This window comes from Oncorhynchus mykiss, chromosome 10 (assembly GCF_057628025.1).
Source record: "Oncorhynchus mykiss isolate SJ-2025 chromosome 10, ASM5762802v1, whole genome shotgun sequence".
Lineage (NCBI taxonomy): Eukaryota > Metazoa > Chordata > Actinopteri > Salmoniformes > Salmonidae > Oncorhynchus > Oncorhynchus mykiss.
Genome location: NC_143031.1, coordinates 88,171,038 through 88,190,911, shown reverse-complemented (window position 1 = coordinate 88,190,911; position 19,874 = coordinate 88,171,038). Strand labels below are relative to the sequence as shown.

General features: G+C 46.5%; 1 protein-coding gene across 2 annotated transcripts in view; it reads left to right on the top strand.

Moving 5' to 3' along the window:
* Positions 1-19,874, top strand: part of ndst3 (N-deacetylase/N-sulfotransferase (heparan glucosaminyl) 3) — a 117,680-nt gene that overhangs the window by 56,429 nt on the left and 41,377 nt on the right. For both annotated transcript variants that reach the window (XM_090188432.1, XM_090188433.1), the window contains exons 9-10: positions 19,035-19,217; positions 19,397-19,493. In XM_090188432.1, the coding sequence (XP_090044558.1) occupies positions 19,035-19,217; positions 19,397-19,493 (280 nt within the window). The remainder of the gene's footprint in view (positions 1-19,034; positions 19,218-19,396; positions 19,494-19,874) is intronic.

The window sequence follows — 19,874 nt, the reverse complement described above, 5'->3', positions numbered from 1 at the left end:
TAGTTAGTATGTAGTTAGTATGTAGTTAGTCTGTAGTTTAGTCTGTAGTTTACAGTCTGTGGTTAGTCTGTAGTTACGGTCTGTAGTTGCGGTTCGTAGTTGCGGTCCGTAGTTGCGGTCCGTAGTTGCGGTCCGTAGTTGCGGTCTGTAGTTGCGGTCCGTAGTTGCAGTCTGTAGTTGCAGTCTGTAGTTAGTCTGTAGTTAGTCTGTAGTTGCAGTGTGTAGTTGTAGTCTGTAGTTGCGGTCCGTAGTTGCAGTCTGTAGTTGCAGTCTGTAGTTAGTCTGTAGTTAGTCTGTAGTTGCAGTGTGTAGTTGTAGTCTGTAGTTGCAGTCTGTAGTTACGGTCTGTAGTTGCGGTCTGTAGTTGCGGTCTGTAGTTGCGGTCCGTAGTTGCAGTCCGTAGTTGCAGTCTGTAGTTGCAGTCTGTAGTTAGTCTGTAGTTGCGGTGTGTAGTTGTAGTCTGTAGTTGCAGTCTGTAGTTGCGGTCTGTAGTTAGTCTGTAGTTGCGGTGTGTAGTTGTAGTCTGTAGTTGCAGTCTGTAGTTGCGGTCTGTAGTTGCGGTCCGTAGTTGCGGTCCGTAGTTGCAGTCTGTAGTTAGTCTGTAGTTGCGGTGTGTAGTTGTAGTCTGTAGTTGCAGTCTGTAGTTGCGGTCTGTAGTTGCGGTCAGGGTGTTAGTGTCATCGTTGCATGAAGAAGTGGCCCAAAGTTCAGCGTGGTAAGTGTTCATGATTTATTAAAAGAACTGAACACGGAATAACGAAAACAACAAAGAGAACGAACGAAACCGAAACAGTTCTGTCTGGTGCAGAAACACACAAACAGAAAACAACTACCCACAACACACAGGTGGGAAAAGGGCTGCCTAAGTATGATTCTCAATCAGAGACAACAATAGACAGCTGCCTCTGATTGAGAACCACGCCCGGCCAAACAACACAGAAATAGAAAACATAGAAACACAAAACATAGAATGCCCACCCCAACTCACGCCCTGACTAAACCAACAAAGAGACAAAAGGATCTCTAAGGTCAGGGCGGGACACAGGGTTTGGGTCCCAACTATTGTTCCTTTCTCCAGAAGTGTGCCCTTTTTTCACTTCCCTTCATGCATTTACAAGGCAATGACTCCCTCAAACCATCCCGGCACCGATCCAATGGTTTTAGATGAGTGGGGAGTAGAGGAGACTTCAGGAGGAAGGGAACATCACGGGGTGAACTAGGACTTCTATATTCAGATGATGAGTGGGGAGTAGAGTAGACTTCAGGAGGAAGGGAACATCACAGGGTGAACTAGGACTTCTATATTCAGATGATGAGTGGGGAGTAGAGTAGACTTCAGGAGGAAGGGAACATCACAGGGTGAACTAGGACTTCTATATTCAGATGATGAGTGGGGAGTAGAGTAGACTTCAGGAGGAAGGGACCATCACAGGGTGAACTAGGACTTCTATATTCAGATGATGAGTGGGGAGTAGAGTAGACTTCAGGAGGAAGGGACCATCACAGGGTGAACTAGGACTTCTATATTCAGATGATGAGTGGGGAGTAGAGTAGACTTCAGGAGGAAGGGACCATCACAGGGTGAACTAGGACTTCTATATTCAGATGATGAATGGGGAGTAGAGTAGACTTCAGGAGGAAGGGACCATCACAGGGTGAACTAGGACTTCTATATTCAGATGATGAGTGGGGAGTAGAGTAGACTTCAGGAGGAAGGGAACATCACAGGGTGAACTAGGACTTCTATATTCAGATGATGAGTGGGGAGTAGAGTAGACTTCAGGAGGAAGGGAACATCACGGGGTGAACTAGGACTTCTATATTCAGATGAAACATGACAGGGTGAACTAGGACTTCTATATTCAGATGATGAGTGGGGAGTAGAGTAGACTTCAGGAGGAAGGGAACATCACGGGGTGAACTAGGACTTCTATATTCAGATGATGAGTGGGGAGTAGAGTAGACTTCAGGAGGAAGGGACCATCACAGGGTGAACTAGGACTTCTATATTCAGATGATGAGTGGGGAGTAGAGTAGACTTCAGGAGGAAGGGAACATCACGGGGTGAACTAGGACTTCTATATTCAGATGATGAGTGGGGAGTATAGTAGACTTCAGGAGGAAGGGACCATCACAGGGTGAACTAGGACTTCTATATTCAGATGAAACATCACAGGGTGAACTAGGACTTCTATATTCAGATGAAACATGACAGGGTGAACTAGGACTTCTATATTCAGATGATGAGTGGGGAGTAGAGTAGACTTCAGGAGGAAGGGAACATCACAGGGTGAACTAGGACTTCTATATTCAGATGATGAGTGGGGAGTAGAGTAGACTTCAGGAGGAAGGGACCATCACAGGGTGAACTAGGACTTCTATATTCAGATGATGAGTGGGGAGTAGAGTAGACTTCAGGAGGAAGGGACCATCACAGGGTGAACTAGGACTTCTATATTCAGATGATGAGTGGGGAGTAGAGTAGACTTCAGGAGGAAGGGACCATCACAGGGTGAACTAGGACTTCTATATTCAGATGATGAATGGGGAGTAGAGTAGACTTCAGGAGGAAGGGACCATCACAGGGTGAACTAGGACTTCTATATTCAGATGATGAGTGGGGAGTAGAGTAGACTTCAGGAGGAAGGGAACATCACAGGGTGAACTAGGACTTCTATATTCAGATGATGAGTGGGGAGTAGAGTAGACTTCAGGAGGAAGGGAACATCACGGGGTGAACTAGGACTTCTATATTCAGATGAAACATGACAGGGTGAACTAGGACTTCTATATTCAGATGATGAGTGGGGAGTAGAGTAGACTTCAGGAGGAAGGGAACATCACGGGGTGAACTAGGACTTCTATATTCAGATGATGAGTGGGGAGTAGAGTAGACTTCAGGAGGAAGGGACCATCACAGGGTGAACTAGGACTTCTATATTCAGATGATGAGTGGGGAGTAGAGTAGACTTCAGGAGGAAGGGAACATCACGGGGTGAACTAGGACTTCTATATTCAGATGATGAGTGGGGAGTATAGTAGACTTCAGGAGGAAGGGACCATCACAGGGTGAACTAGGACTTCTATATTCAGATGAAACATCACAGGGTGAACTAGGACTTCTATATTCAGATGAAACATGACAGGGTGAACTAGGACTTCTATATTCAGATGATGAGTGGGGAGTAGAGTAGACTTCAGGAGGAAGGGAACATCACAGGGTGAACTAGGACTTCTATATTCAGATGATGAGTGGGGAGTAGAGTAGACTTCAGGAGGAAGGGACCATCACAGGGTGAACTAGGACTTCTATATTCAGATGATGAGTGGGGAGTAGAGTAGACTTCAGGAGGAATGGACCATCACAGGGTGAACTAGGACTTCTATATTCAGATGGAACATGACAGGGTGAACTAGGACTTCTATATTCAGATGATGAGTGGGGAGTAGGGTAGACTTCAGGAGGAAGGGAATATCACAGGGTGAACTAGGACTTCTATATTCAGATGAAACATGACAGGGTGAACTAGGACTTCTATATTCAGATGAAACATCACGGGGTGAACTAGGACTTCTATATTCAGATGGAACATGACAGGGTGAACTAGGACTTCTATATTCAGATGAAACATCACAGGGTGAACTAGGACTTCTATATTCAGATGGAACATCACAGGGTGAACTAGGACTTCTATATTCAGATGAAACATCACAGGGTGAACTAGGACTTCTATATTCAGATGGAACATGACAGGGTGAACTAGGACTTCTATATTCAGATGAAACATCACAGGGTGAACTAGGACTTCTATATTCAGATGAAACATCACAGGGTGAACTAGGACTTCTATATTCAGATGGAACATGACAGGGTGAACTAGGACTTCTATATTCAGATGAAACATCACAGGGTGAACTAGGACTTCTATATTCAGATGAAACATCACAGGGTGAACTAGGACTTCTATATTCAGATGAAACATCACAGGGTGAACTAGGACTTCTATATTCAGATGGAACATCACAGGGTGAACTAGGACTTCTATATTCAGATGAAACATCACAGGGTGAACTAGGACTTCTATATTAAGATGAAACATCACAGGGTGAACTAGGACTTCTATATTCAGATGAAACATCACAGGGTGAACTAGGACTTCTATATTCAGATGAAACATGACAGGGTGAAGTAGGACTTCTATATTCAGATGATGATTGGGGAGTAGAGTAGACTTCAGGAGGAAGGGACCATCACGGGGTGAACTAGGACTTCTATATTCAGATGAAACATCACAGGGTGAACTAGGACTTCTATATTCAGATGAAACATGACAGGGTGAACTAGGACTTCTATATTCAGATGGAACATCACAGGGTGAACTAGGACTTCTATATTCAGATGAAACATGACAGGGTGAACTAGGACTTCTCTATTCAGGTGATGAGTGGGGAGTAGAGTAGACTTCAGGAGGAAGGGAACATCACGGGGTGAACTAGGACTTCTATATTCAGATGATGAGTGGGGAGTAGAGTAGACTTCAGGAGGAAGGGACCATCACAGGGTGAACTAGGACTTCTATATTCAGATGATGAGTGGGGAGTAGAGTAGACTTCAGGAGGAAGGGACCATCACAGGGTGAACTAGGACTTCTATATTCAGATGATGAGTGGGGAGTAGAGTAGACTTCAGGAGGAAGGGAACATCACAGGGTGAACTAGGACTTCTATATTCAGATGATGAGTGGGGAGTAGAGTAGACTTCAGGAGGAAGGGAACATCACGGGGTGAACTAGGACTTCTATATTCAGATGAAACATGACAGGGTGAACTAGGACTTCTATATTCAGATGATGAGTGGGGAGTAGAGTAGACTTCAGGAGGAAGGGAACATCACGGGGTGAACTAGGACTTCTATATTCAGATGATGAGTGGGGAGTAGAGTAGACTTCAGGAGGAAGGGACCATCACAGGGTGAACTAGGACTTCTATATTCAGATGATGAGTGGGGAGTAGAGTAGACTTCAGGAGGAAGGGAACATCACGGGGTGAACTAGGACTTCTATATTCAGATGATGAGTGGGGAGTATAGTAGACTTCAGGAGGAAGGGACCATCACAGGATGAACTAGGACTTCTATATTCAGATGAAACATCACAGGGTGAACTAGGACTTCTATATTCAGATGAAACATGACAGGGTGAACTAGGACTTCTATATTCAGATGATGAGTGGGGAGTAGAGTAGACTTCAGGAGGAAGGGAACATCACAGGGTGAACTAGGACTTCTATATTCAGATGATGAGTGGGGAGTAGAGTAGACTTCAGGAGGAAGGGACCATCACAGGGTGAACTAGGACTTCTATATTCAGATGATGAGTGGGGAGTAGAGTAGACTTCAGGAGGAAGGGACCATCACAGGGTGAACTAGGACTTCTATATTCAGATGGAACATGACAGGGTGAACTAGGACTTCTATATTCAGATGATGAGTGGGGAGTAGGGTAGACTTCAGGAGGAAGGGAACATCACAGGGTGAACTAGGACTTCTATATTCAGATGAAACATGACAGGGTGAACTAGGACTTCTATATTCAGATGAAACATCACGGGGTGAACTAGGACTTCTATATTCAGATGGAACATGACAGGGTGAACTAGGACTTCTATATTCAGATGAAACATCACAGGGTGAACTAGGACTTCTATATTCAGATGGAACATCACAGGGTGAACTAGGACTTCTATATTCAGATGAAACATCACAGGGTGAACTAGGACTTCTATATTCAGATGGAACATGACAGGGTGAACTAGGACTTCTATATTCAGATGAAACATCACAGGGTGAACTAGGACTTCTATATTCAGATGAAACATCACAGGGTGAACTAGGACTTCTATATTCAGATGAAACATCACAGGGTGAACTAGGACTTCTATATTCAGATGAAACATCACAGGGTGAACTAGGACTTCTATATTCAGATGAAACATCACAGGGTGAACTAGGACTTCTATATTCAGATGGAACATCACAGGGTGAACTAGGACTTCTATATTCAGATGAAACATCACAGGGTGAACTAGGACTTCTATATTAAGATGAAACATCACAGGGTGAACTAGGACTTCTATATTCAGATGAAACATCACAGGGTGAACTAGGACTTCTATATTCAGATGAAACATGACAGGGTGAAGTAGGACTTCTATATTCAGATGATGATTGGGGAGTAGAGTAGACTTCAGGAGGAAGGGACCATCACGGGGTGAACTAGGACTTCTATATTCAGATGAAACATCACAGGGTGAACTAGGACTTCTATATTCAGATGAAACATGACAGGGTGAACTAGGACTTCTATATTCAGATGGAACATCACAGGGTGAACTAGGACTTCTATATTCAGATGAAACATGACAGGGTGAACTAGGACTTCTCTATTCAGGTGATGAGTGGGGAGTAGAGTAGACTTCAGGAGGAAGGGAACATCACGGGGTGAACTAGGACTTCTATATTCAGATGATGAGTGGGGAGTAGAGTAGACTTCAGGAGGAAGGGACCATCACAGGGTGAACTAGGACTTCTATATTCAGATGATGAGTGGGGAGTAGAGTAGACTTCAGGAGGAAGGGACCATCACAGGGTGAACTAGGACTTCTATATTCAGATGGAACTGTCATGTACTGTCATGTTGTCTTGTCTCTGTCCTTTCCCTTCACCCTGTCTCCCTCTGCTGGTCGTTGTTATGTTACCTTTTCTCCCCCTCTTTTCCCCAGCTGTGCCTTGTCTCCTCCTAATTACCCATTCACCCCGTTCCCCACCTGTTCCCTTTTTCCCTCTGATTAGGTCCCTATATCTCTCTCTGTTTCTGCTCCTGTCCTTGTCGGATTCTTGTTTGTTTGTTTGTGTTTCATGCCTGAACCAGACTATCGTCATGTTTGCTGCAACCTTGTCCTGTCCTGTCGGAATCTGCCTGTCCGTCTGAGCCTACGTTTTGTTTTCGTCATTAAAGTAACTCTGTTTTGTTAATTCGCTTTTGGGTCCTCATTCACGCTCTTTAACAGAAGAATCCGACCAAGAATGGACCCAGCGACTTCGGATCCTCTCCACTCAGCCGTCGAGATCCAGGGAGCGATGCTAGGCAGACACGAGCAGGAATTGTCTGCTGCTCGACATGCCGTTGAGACCCTGGCCACCCAAGTCTCCAACCTCACAGAACAGGTTCACCATCTCCGCCTCGATCCACCGGCCACTTCCAGGGCTTTCGAATCTCCGGAGCCCAGAATCAATAACCCGCCGTGTTACTCTGGGGAGCCCACTGAATGCCGCTCGTTCCTCACCCAGTGTGATATTGTGTTTTCTCTCCAGCCCAACACTTACGCCAGGAGCACTGCTCGTGTCGCCTACGTCATATCTCTCCTTACTGGACGGGCTCGTGAGTGGGGCACGGCAATCTGGGAGGCAAGGGCTGAGTGTACTAACCAGTATCAGGACTTTAAGGAGGAGATGATACGGGTTTTTGATCGATCTGTTTTTGGGGAGGAGGCTTCCAGGGCCCTGTCTTCCCTATGTCAAGGCAATCGATCCATAACAGACTACTCTATTGAGTTTCGCACTCTTGCTGCCTCCAGTGGCTGGAACGAGCCGGCTTTGCTCGCTCGTCTTCTGGAGGGTCTCCGCGCAGAGGTAAAGGATGAGATTCTCTCCCGGGAGGTTCCTTCCAGCGTGGATTCCTTGATTGAACTCGCTATTCGCATTGAGCGACGGGTTGATCTTCGTCACCGAGCTCGTGGAAAGGAGCTCGCGTTCTCCGTTGCCCCCCTCTCCGCATCACTACCATCTTCCTCTGCCGGCTCGGGAGCTGAGCCTATGCAGCTGGGAGGTATCCGCATCTCGACTAAGGAGAGGGAACGGAGAATCACCAACCGCCTCTGTCTCTATTGCGGTTCTGCTGGTCATTTTGTCACTTCATGTCCAGTAAAAGCCAGAGCTCATCAGTAAGCGGAGGGCTACTGGTGAGCGCTACTACTCCTGTCTCTCCTTCAAGATCCTGCACTACCTTGTCGGTCCATCTACGCTGGACCGGTTCGTCAGCTTCCTGCAGTGCCTTAATAGACTCTGGGGCGGAGGGCTGTTTTATGGACGAGACCTGGGCTCGGGAACATGACATTCCTCTCAGACAGTTAAGGGAGTCCACGGCCTTGTTCGCCCTGGATGGTAGTCCTCTCCCCAGGATTCAGCGTGAGACGCTACCTTTAACCCTCACTGTTTCTGGTAATCATAGCGAAACCATTTCTTTTTTGATTTTTCGTTCACCTTTTACACCTGTTGTTTTGGGCCATCCCTGGCTAGTTTGTCATAATCCTTCCATTAATTGGTCTAGTAATTCTATCCTCTCCTGGAACGTCTCTTGTCATGTGAAATGTTTAATGTCTGCTATCCCTCCTGTTTCCTCTGTCTCTTCTTCACAGGAGGAGCCTGGTGATTTGACAGGGGTGCCGGAGGAATATCACGATCTGCGCACGGTGTTCAGTCGGTCCAGGGCCACCTCTCTTCCTCCACACCGGTCGTATGATTGTAGTATTGATCTCCTTCCGGGAACCACTCCCCCCCGGGGTAGACTATACTCTCTGTCGGCTCCCGAACGTAAGGCTCTCGAGGATTATTTGTCTGTAGCTCTTGACGCCGGTACCATAGTCCCCTCCTCCTCTCCCGCCGGAGCGGGGTTTTTTTTTGTCAAGAAGAAGGACGGGTCTCTGCGCCCCTGCATAGATTATCGAGGGCTGAATGACATAACAGTTAAGAATCGTTATCCGCTTCCTCTTATGTCTTCAGCCTTCGAGATCCTGCAGGGAGCCAGGTTTTTCACTAAGTTGGACCTTCGTAACGCTTACCATCTCGTGCGCATCAGGGAGGGGGACGAGTGGAAGACGGCGTTTAACACTCCGTTAGGGCACTTTGAATACCGGGTTCTTCCTTTCGGCCTCGCTAACGCTCCAGCTGTCTTTCAGGCATTAGTCAATGATGTCCTGAGAGACATGCTGAACATCTTTGTTTTCGTTTACCTTGACGATATCCTGATTTTTTCACCGTCACTCCAGATTCATCTTCAGCACGTTCGACGTGTCCTCCAGCGCCTTTTAGAGAATTGTCTTTTTGTGAAGGCTGAGAAGTGCACTTTTCATGCCTCCTCCGTCACATTTCTCGGTTCTGTTATTTCCGCTGAAGGCATTAAGATGGATCCCGCTAAGGTCCAAGCTGTCATTGATTGGCCCGCTCCTAAGTCACGCGTCGAGCTGCAGCGCTTTCTCGGCTTCGCGAACTTCTATCGTCGTTTCATCCGTAATTTCGGTCAGGTGGCAGCTCCTCTCACAGCCCTTACTTCTGTCAAGACGTGCTTTAAGTGGTCCGTTTCCGCCCAGGGAGCTTTTGATCTCCTCAAGAATCGTTTTACATCCGCTCCTATCCTTGTTACACCTGACGTCTCTAGACAGTTCGTTGTCGAGGTTGACGCGTCAGAGGTGGGCGTGGGAGCCATTCTTTCTCAGCGCTCCCTCTCTGACGACAAGGTCCACCCATGCGCGTATTTTTCTCATCGCCTGTCCCCGTCGGAACGTAACTATGATGTGGGAAACCGCGAACTGCTCGCCATCCGGTTAGCCCTAGGCGAATGGCGACAGTGGTTGGAGGGGGCGACCGTTCCTTTTGTCGTTTGGACTGACCATAGGAACCTTGAGTACATCCGTTCTGCCAAACGACTTAATGCGCGTCAGGCGCGTTGGGCGCTGTTTTTCGCTCGTTTCGAGTTCGTGATTTCTTATCGTCCGGGCTCTAAGAACACCAAGCCTGATGCTTTATCTTGTCTCTTCAGTTCTTCAGTAGCCTCCACTGACCCCGAGGGGATTCTCCCTGAGGGGCGTGTTGTCGGGTTGACTGTCTGGGGAATTGAGAGGCAGGTAAAGCAAGCGCTCACTCACACTCCGTCGCCGCGCGCTTGTCCTAGGAACCTTCTTTTCGTTCCCGTTCCTACTCGTCTGGCCGTTCTTCAGTGGGCTCACTCTGCCAAGTTAGCCGGCCACCCTGGCGTTCGGGGTACGCTTGCTTCCATTCGCCAGCGTTTTTGGTGGCCCACCCGGGAGCATGACACGCGTCGTTTCGTGGCTGCTTGTTCGGTCTGCGCGCAGACTAAGTCCGGTAACTCCCCTCCTGCCGGCCGTCTCAGGCCGCTTCCCATTCCCTCTCGACCGTGGTCTCACATCGCCTTAGATTTTGTCACCGGACTGCCTTCGTCAGCGGGGAAGACTGTTATTCTTACGGTTGTCGACAGGTTTTCTAAGGCGGCTCATTTTATTCCCCTTGCTAAGCTTCCTTCTGCTAAAGAGACGGCACAAATCATCATCGAGAATGTTTTCAGAATTCATGGCCTTCCGTCAGACGTCGTTTCGGACAGAGGTCCGCAATTCACGTCTCAATTTTGGAGGGAGTTTTGCCGTTTGATTGGGGCTTCCGTCAGTCTCTCTTCCGGCTTTCACCCCCAGTCTAACGGTCAAGCAGAACGGGCCAATCAGACTATTGGTCGCATCTTACGCAGTCTTTCTTTTCGCAACCCTGCGTCCTGGTCAGAACAGCTCCCCTGGGCAGAATACGCCCACAACTCGCTTCCTTCGTCTGCGACAGGGCTATCTCCTTTTCAGAGTAGCCTCGGGTACCAGCCTCCGCTGTTCTCATCTCAGTTCGCCGAGTCCAGCGTCCCCTCCGCTCAGGCTTTTGTCCAACGTTGCGAGCGCACCTGGAAGAGGGTCAGGTCTGCACTTTGCCGTTATAGGGCGCAGACTGTGAGAGCTGCTAATAAGCGTAGAACTAAGAGTCCTAGATATTGTCGCGGTCAGAGAGTTTGGCTCTCCACTCAGAACCTTCCCCTTAAGACCGCTTCTCGCAAGTTGACCCCGCGGTTCATTGGTCCGTTCCGTATTTCTCAAATCATTAACCCTGTCGCAGTGCGACTTCTTCTGCCGCGATATCTTCGTCGCGTCCACCCGGTCTTCCATGTCTCCTGTGTCAAGCCCGTTCTTCGCGCCCCCGCTCGTCTTCCCCCCCCCCCCCCATCCTTGTCGAGGGCGCACCCATCTACAGGGTCCGTAGGATTTTGGACATGCGTCCTCGGGGCCGTGGTCATCAGTACCTAGTAGATTGGGAGGGGTACGGTCCTGAGGAGAGGAGTTGGGTTCCCTCTCGGGACGTGCTGGACCGTGCGCTGATCGATGATTTCCTCCGTTGCCGCCAGGCTTCCTCCTCGAGTGCGCCAGGAGGCGCTCGGTGAGTGGGGGGGTACTGTCATGTACTGTCATGTTGTCTTGTCTCTGTCCTTTCCCTTCACCCTGTCTCCCTCTGCTGGTCGTTGTTATGTTACCTTTTCTCCCCCTCTTTTCCCCAGCTGTGCCTTGTCTCCTCCTAATTACCCATTCACCCCGTTCCCCACCTGTTCCCTTTTTCCCTCTGATTAGGTCCCTATATCTCTCTCTGTTTCTGCTCCTGTCCTTGTCGGATTCTTGTTTGTTTGTTTGTGTTTCATGCCTGAACCAGACTATCGTCATGTTTGCTGCAACCTTGTCCTGTCCTGTCGGAATCTGCCTGTCCGTCTGAGCCTACGTTTTGTTTTCGTCATTAAAGTAACTCTGTTTTGTTAATTCGCTTTTGGGTCCTCATTCACGCTCTTTAACAGGAACATGACAGCGTGAACTAGGACTTCTATATTCAGATGATGAGTGGGGAGTAGGGTAGACTTCAGGAGGAAGGGAACATCACAGGGTGAACTAGGACTTCTATATTCAGATGAAACATGACAGGGTGAACTAGGACTTCTATATTCAGATGAAACATCACGGGGTGAACTAGGACTTCTATATTCAGATGGAACATGACAGGGTGAACTAGGACTTCTATATTCAGATGAAACATCACAGGGTGAACTAGGACTTCTATATTCAGATGGAACATGACAGGGTGAACTAGGACTTCTATATTCAGATGAAACATCACAGGGTGAACTAGGACTTCTATATTCAGATGAAACATCACAGGGTGAACTAGGACTTCTATATTCAGATGGAACATGACAGGGTGAACTAGGACTTCTATATTCAGATGAAACATCACAGGGTGAACTAGGACTTCTATATTCAGATGAAACATCACAGGGTGAACTAGGACTTCTATATTCAGATGAAACATCACAGGGTGAACTAGGACTTCTATATTCAGATGGAACATCACAGGGTGAACTAGGACTTCTATATTCAGATGAAACATCACAGGGTGAACTAGGACTTCTATATTCAGATGAAACATCACAGGGTGAACTAGGACTTCTATATTCAGATGAAACATGACAGGGTGAAGTAGGACTTCTATATTCAGATGATGATTGGGGAGTAGAGTAGACTTCAGGAGGAAGGGACCATCACGGGGTGAACTAGGACTTCTATATTCAGATGAAACATCACAGGGTGAACTAGGACTTCTATATTCAGATGAAACATGACAGGGTGAACTAGGACTTCTATATTCAGATGGAACATCACAGGGTGAACTAGGACTTCTATATTCAGATGAAACATGACAGGGTGAACTAGGACTTCTCTATTCAGGTGATGAGTGGGGAGTAGAGTAGACTTCAGGAGGAAGGGAACATCACGGGGTGAACTAGGACTTCTATATTCAGATGATGAGTGGGGAGTAGAGTAGACTTCAGGAGGAAGGGACCATCACAGGGTGAACTAGGACTTCTATATTCAGATGATGAGTGGGGAGTAGAGTAGACTTCAGGAGGAAGGGACCATCACAGGGTGAACTAGGACTTCTATATTCAGATGGAACATGACAGCGTGAACTAGGACTTCTATATTCAGATGATGAGTGGGGAGTAGGGTAGACTTCAGGAGGAAGGGAACATCACAGGGTGAACTAGGACTTCTATATTCAGATGGAACATCACAGGGTGAACTAGGACTTCTATATTCAGATGAAACATCACAGGGTGAACTAGGACTTCTATATTCAGATGGAACATGACAGGGTGAACTAGGACTTCTATATTCAGATGAAACATCACAGGGTGAACTAGGACTTCTATATTCAGATGAAACATCACAGGGTGAACTAGGACTTCTATATTCAGATGGAACATGACAGGGTGAACTAGGACTTCTATATTCAGATGAAACATCACAGGGTGAACTAGGACTTCTATATTCAGATGAAACATCACAGGGTGAACTAGGACTTCTATATTCAGATGAAACATCACAGGGTGAACTAGGACTTCTATATTCAGATGAAACATCACAGGGTGAACTAGGACTTCTATATTCAGATGAAACATGACAGGGTGAACTAGGACTTCTATATTCAGATGATGAGTGGGGAGTAGAGTAGACTTCAGGAGGAAGGGACCATCACGGGGTGAACTAGGACTTCTATATTCAGATGAAACATCACAGGGTGAACTAGGACTTCTATATTCAGATGAAACATGACAGGGTGAACTAGGACTTCTATATTCAGATGAAACATCACAGGGTGAACTAGGACTTCTATATTCAGATGAAACATCACAGGGTGAACTAGGACTTCTATATTCAGATGAAACATCACAGGGTGAACTAGGACTTCTATATTCAGATGGAACATGACAGGGTGAACTAGGACTTCTATATTCAGATGAAACATCACAGGGTGAACTAGGACTTCTATATTCAGATGAAACATCACAGGGTGAACTAGGACTTCTATATTCAGATGAAACATCACAGGGTGAACTAGGACTTCTATATTCAGATGGAACATCACAGGGTGAACTAGGACTTCTATATTCAGATGAAACATCACAGGGTGAACTAGGACTTCTATATTCAGATGAAACATCACAGGGTGAACTAGGACTTCTATATTCAGATGAAACATGACAGGGTGAAGTAGGACTTCTATATTCAGATGATGATTGGGGAGTAGAGTAGACTTCAGGAGGAAGGGACCATCACGGGGTGAACTAGGACTTCTATATTCAGATGAAACATCACAGGGTGAACTAGGACTTCTATATTCAGATGAAACATGACAGGGTGAACTAGGACTTCTATATTCAGATGGAACATCACAGGGTGAACTAGGACTTCTATATTCAGATGAAACATGACAGGGTGAACTAGGACTTCTCTATTCAGGTGATGAGTGGGGAGTCGAGTAGACTTCAGGAGGAAGGGAACATCACGGGGTGAACTAGGACTTCTATATTCAGATGATGAGTGGGGAGTAGAGTAGACTTCAGGAGGAAGGGACCATCACAGGGTGAACTAGGACTTCTATATTCAGATGATGAGTGGGGAGTAGAGTAGACTTCAGGAGGAAGGGACCATCACAGGGTGAACTAGGACTTCTATATTCAGATGGAACATGACAGCGTGAACTAGGACTTCTATATTCAGATGATGAGTGGGGAGTAGGGTAGACTTCAGGAGGAAGGGAACATCACAGGGTGAACTAGGACTTCTATATTCAGATGAAACATGACAGGGTGAACTAGGACTTCTATATTCAGATGAAACATCACGGGATGAACTAGGACTTCTATATTCAGATGGAACATGACAGGGTGAACTAGGACTTCTATATTCAGATGAAACATCACAGGGTGAACTAGGACTTCTATATTCAGATGGAACATCACAGGGTGAACTAGGACTTCTATATTCAGATGAAACATCACAGGGTGAACTAGGACTTCTATATTCAGATGGAACATGACAGGGTGAACTAGGACTTCTATATTCAGATGAAACATCACAGGGTGAACTAGGACTTCTATATTCAGATGAAACATCACAGGGTGAACTAGGACTTCTATATTCAGATGGAACATGACAGGGTGAACTAGGACTTCTATATTCAGATGAAACATCACAGGGTGAACTAGGACTTCTATATTCAGATGAAACATCACAGGGTGAACTAGGACTTCTATATTCAGATGAAACATCACAGGGTGAACTAGGACTTCTATATTCAGATGAAACATCACAGGGTGAACTAGGACTTCTATATTCAGATGAAACATGACAGGGTGAACTAGGACTTCTATATTCAGATGATGAGTGGGGAGTAGAGTAGACTTCAGGAGGAAGGGACCATCACGGGGTGAACTAGGACTTCTATATTCAGATGAAACATCACAGGGTGAACTAGGACTTCTATATTCAGATGAAACATGACAGGGTGAACTAGGACTTCTATATTCAGATGGAACATCACAGGGTGAACTAGGACTTCTATATTCAGATGGAACATCACGGGGTGAACTAGGACTTCTATATTCAGATGATGAGTGGGGAGTAGAGTAGACTTCAGGAGGAAGGAAACATGACAGGGTGAACTAGGACTTCTATATTCAGGTGATGAGTGGAGAGTAGAGTAGACTTCAGGAGGAAGGGAACATCACAGGGTGAACTAGGACTTCTATATTCAGATGGAACATCACGGGGTGAACTAGGACTTCTATATTCAGATGATGAGTGGGGAGTAGAGTAGACTTCAGGAGGAAGGGACCATCACAGGGTGAACTAGGACTTCTATATTCAGATGATGAGTGGGGAGTAGAGTAGACTTCAGGAGGAAGGGACCATCACGGGGTGAACTAGGACTTCTATATTCAGATGATGAGTGGGGAGTAGAGTAGACTTCAGGAGGAAGGGACCATCACAGGGTGAACTAGGACTTCTATATTCAGATGATGAGTGGGGAGTAGAGTAGACTTCAGGAGGAAGGGAACATCACAGGGTGAACTAGGACTTCTATATTCAGATGATGAGTGGGGAGTAGAGTAGACTTCAGGAGGAAGGGACCATCACAGGGTGAACTAGGACTTCTATATTCAGATGATGAGTGGGGAGTAGAGTAGACTTCAGGAGGAAGGGAACATCACAGGATGAACTAGGACTTCTATATTCAGATGATGAGTGGGGAGTAGAGTAGACTTCAGGAGGAAGGGAACATCACAGGGTGAACTAGGACTTCTATATTCAGATGATGAGTGGGGAGTAGAGTGGACTTCAGGAGGAAGGGAACATCACGGGGTGAACTAGGACTTCTATATTCAGATGATGAGTGGGGAGTAGAGTGGACTTCAGGAGGAAGGGAACATCACGGGGTGAACTAGGACTTCTATATTCAGATGGAACATGACAGGGTGAACTAGGACTTCTATATTCAGATGATGAGTGGGGAGTAGAGAAGACTTCAGGAGGAAGGGAACATCACGGGGTGAACTAGGACTTCTATATTCAGATGGAACATGACAGGGTGAACTAGGACTTCTATATTCAGATGGAACATGACAGGGTGAACTAGGACTTCTATATTCAGATGGAACATGACAGGGTGAACTAGGACTTCTATATTCAGATGATGAGTGGGGAGTAGAGTAGACTTCAGGAGGAAGGGAACATCACAGGGTGAACTAGGACTTCTATATTCAGATGATGAGTGGGGAGTAGAGTAGACTTCAGGAGGAAGGGAACATCACAGGGTGAACTAGGACTTCTATATTCAGATGATGAGTGGGGAGTAGAGTAGACTTCAGGAGGAAGGGACCATCACAGGGTGAACTAGGACTTCTATATTCAGATGATGAGTGGGGAGTAGAGTAGACTTCAGGAGGAAGGGACCATCACGGGGTGAACTAGGACTTCTATATTCAGATGATGAGTGGGGAGTAGAGTAGACTTCAGGAGGAAGGGACCATCACAGGGTGAACTAGGACTTCTATATTCAGATGATGAGTGGGGAGTAGAGTAGACTTCAGGAGGAAGGGACCATCAGAGGGTGAACTAGGACTTCTATATTCAGATGATGAGTGGGGAGTAGAGTAGACTTCAGGAGGAAGGGAACATCACAGGGTGAACTAGGACTTCTATAATCAGATGATGAGTGGGGAGTAGAGAAGACTTCAGGAGGAAGGGACCATCACAGGGTGAACTAGGACTTCTATATTCAGATGATGAGTGGGGAGTAGAGTAGACTTCAGGAGGAAGGGAACATCACAGGGTGAACTAGGACTTCTATATTCAGATGATGAGTGGGGAGTAGAGTAGACTTCAGGAGGAAGGGAACATCACGGGGTGAACTAGGACTTCTATATTCAGATGAAACATGACAGGGTGAACTAGGACTTCTATATTCAGATGATGAGTGGGGAGTAGAGTAGACTTCAGGAGGAAGGGACCATCACAGGGTGAACTAGGACTTCTATATTCAGATGAAACATGACAGGGTGAACTAGGACGTCTATATTCAGATGATGAGTGGGGAGTAGAGTAGACTTCAGGAGGAAGGGACCATCACAGGGTGAACTAGGACTTCTATATTCAGATGATGAGTGGGGAGTAGAGTAGACTTCAGGAGCAAGGGACCATCACAGGGTGAACTAGGACTTCTATATTCAGATGAAACATGACAGGGTGAACTAGGACTTCTATATTCAGATGATGAGTGGGGAGTAGAGTAGACTTCAGGAGGAAGGGACCATCACAGGGTGAACTAGGACTTCTATATTCAGATGAAACATGACAGGGTGAACTAGGACTTCTATATTCAGATGATGAGTGGGGAGTAGAGTAGACTTCAGGAGGAAGGGACCATCACAGGGTGAACTAGGACTTCTATATTCAGATGATGAGTGGGGAGTAGAGTAGACTTCAGGAGGAAGGGACCATCACAGGGTGAACTAGGACTTCTATATTCAGATGATGAGTGGGGAGTAGAGTGGACTTCAGGAGGAAGGGAACATCACGGGGTGAACTAGGACTTCTATATTCAGATGGAACATGACAGGGTGAACTAGGACTTCTATATTCAGATGATGAGTGGGGAGTAGAGTAGACTTCAGGAGGAAGGGACCATCACGGGGTGAACTAGGACTTCTATATTCAGATGATGAGTGGGGAGTAGAGTAGACTTCAGGAGGAAGGGACCATCACAGGGTGAACTAGGACTTCTATATTCAGATGAAACATGACAGGGTGAACTAGGACTTCTATATTCAGATGATGAGTGGGGAGTAGAGTAGACTTCAGGAGGAAGGGAACATCACAGGGTGAACTAGGACTTCTATATTCAGATGATGAGTGGGGAGTAGAGTAGACTTCAGGAGGAAGGGAACATCACAGGGTGAACTAGGACTTCTATATTCAGATGAAACATCACAGGGTGAACTAGGACTTCTATATTCAGATGATGAGTGGGGAGTAGAGGAGACTTCAGGAGGAGGGGAACATCACAGGGTGAACTAGGACTTCTATATTCAGATGATGAGTGGGGAGTAGAGTAGACTTCAGGAGGAAGGGACCATCACAGGGTGAACTAGGACTTCTATATTCAGATGAAACATCACAGGGTGAACTAGGACTTCTATATTCAGATGGAACATCACAGGGTGAACTAGGACTTCTATATTCAGATGGAACATGACAGGGTGAACTAGGACTTCTATATTCAGATGATGAGTGTGGAGTAGAGTAGACTTCAGGAGGAAGGGACCATCACGGGGTGAACTAGGACTTCTATATTCAGATGATGAGTGGGGAGTAGAGTAGACTTCAGGAGGAAGGGAACATCACAGGGTGAACTAGGACTTCTATATTCAGATGATGAGTGGGGAGTAGAGTAGACTTCAGGAGGAAGGGAACATCACAGGGTGAACTAGGACTTCTATATTCAGATGATGAGTGGGGAGTAGAGTAGACTTCAGGAGGAAGGGAACATCACAGGGTGAACTAGGACTTCTATATTCAGATGATGAGTGGGGAGTAGAGTAGACTTCAGAAGGAAGGGAACATCACAGGGTGAACTAGGACTTCTATATTCAGATGAAACATCACAGGGTGAACTAGGACTTCTATATTCAGATGATGAGGAAATAGTTGTTGAATTCAACAGTGGAGTCAACTTCCTTCTTCCTGTGTGTCCTCCCCCCTTCCAGATCAGTGTGTTTATGACCCACCTGTCAAACTACGGCAATGACCGTCTGGGTCTGTACACATTCCTCCACCTGGCTGACTTCCTCTCTACCTGGACACACCTCCAGCTAGACACTCTACCTCCTCTGCAGCTGGCCCAGAGATACTTCACCCTGTTCCCGCAGCAGAGACAGCCTCTCTGGCAGGTAACCTCTAACCCCTGACCCCTGACCTCCTCTACAACTGGCCCAGAAACACAGAGTGTGTGTGTGTGTGTGTGTGTGTGTGTGTGTGTGTGTGTGTGTGTGTGTGTGTGTGTGTGTGTGTGTGTGTGTGTGTGTGTGTGTGTGTGTGTGTGTGTGTGTGTGTGTCTCTCTCTCTGTAGAACCCGTGTGATGACAAGAGGCACAGAGACATCTGGTCCAAGGAGAAGACCTGTGATAGGCTGCCCAAGGCTCTCGTCATCGGACCACAGAAGACAGGTACACACACACACAAATATGCACAAACACACACACACACACACACACACACACACACTAGTGATGCACAGGTTGACTCCTAGTTATATCCACTGCTTGAATAGAGAGAACATTAGGGTCTGGTCTCAGATTCACAGTGTGTTTTCTATATTAACAGGTTAGGGTCTCAGATTCACAGTGTGTTTTCTATATTAACAGGTTAGGGTCTCAGATTCACAGTGTGTTTTCTATATTAGCAGGTTAGGGTCTCAGATTCACAGTGTGTTTTCTATATTAACAGGTTAGGGTCTCAGATTCACAGTGTGTTTTCTATATTAGCAGGTTAGGGTCTCAGATTCACAGTGTGTTTTCTATATTAGCAGGTTAGGGTCTCTGATTCAC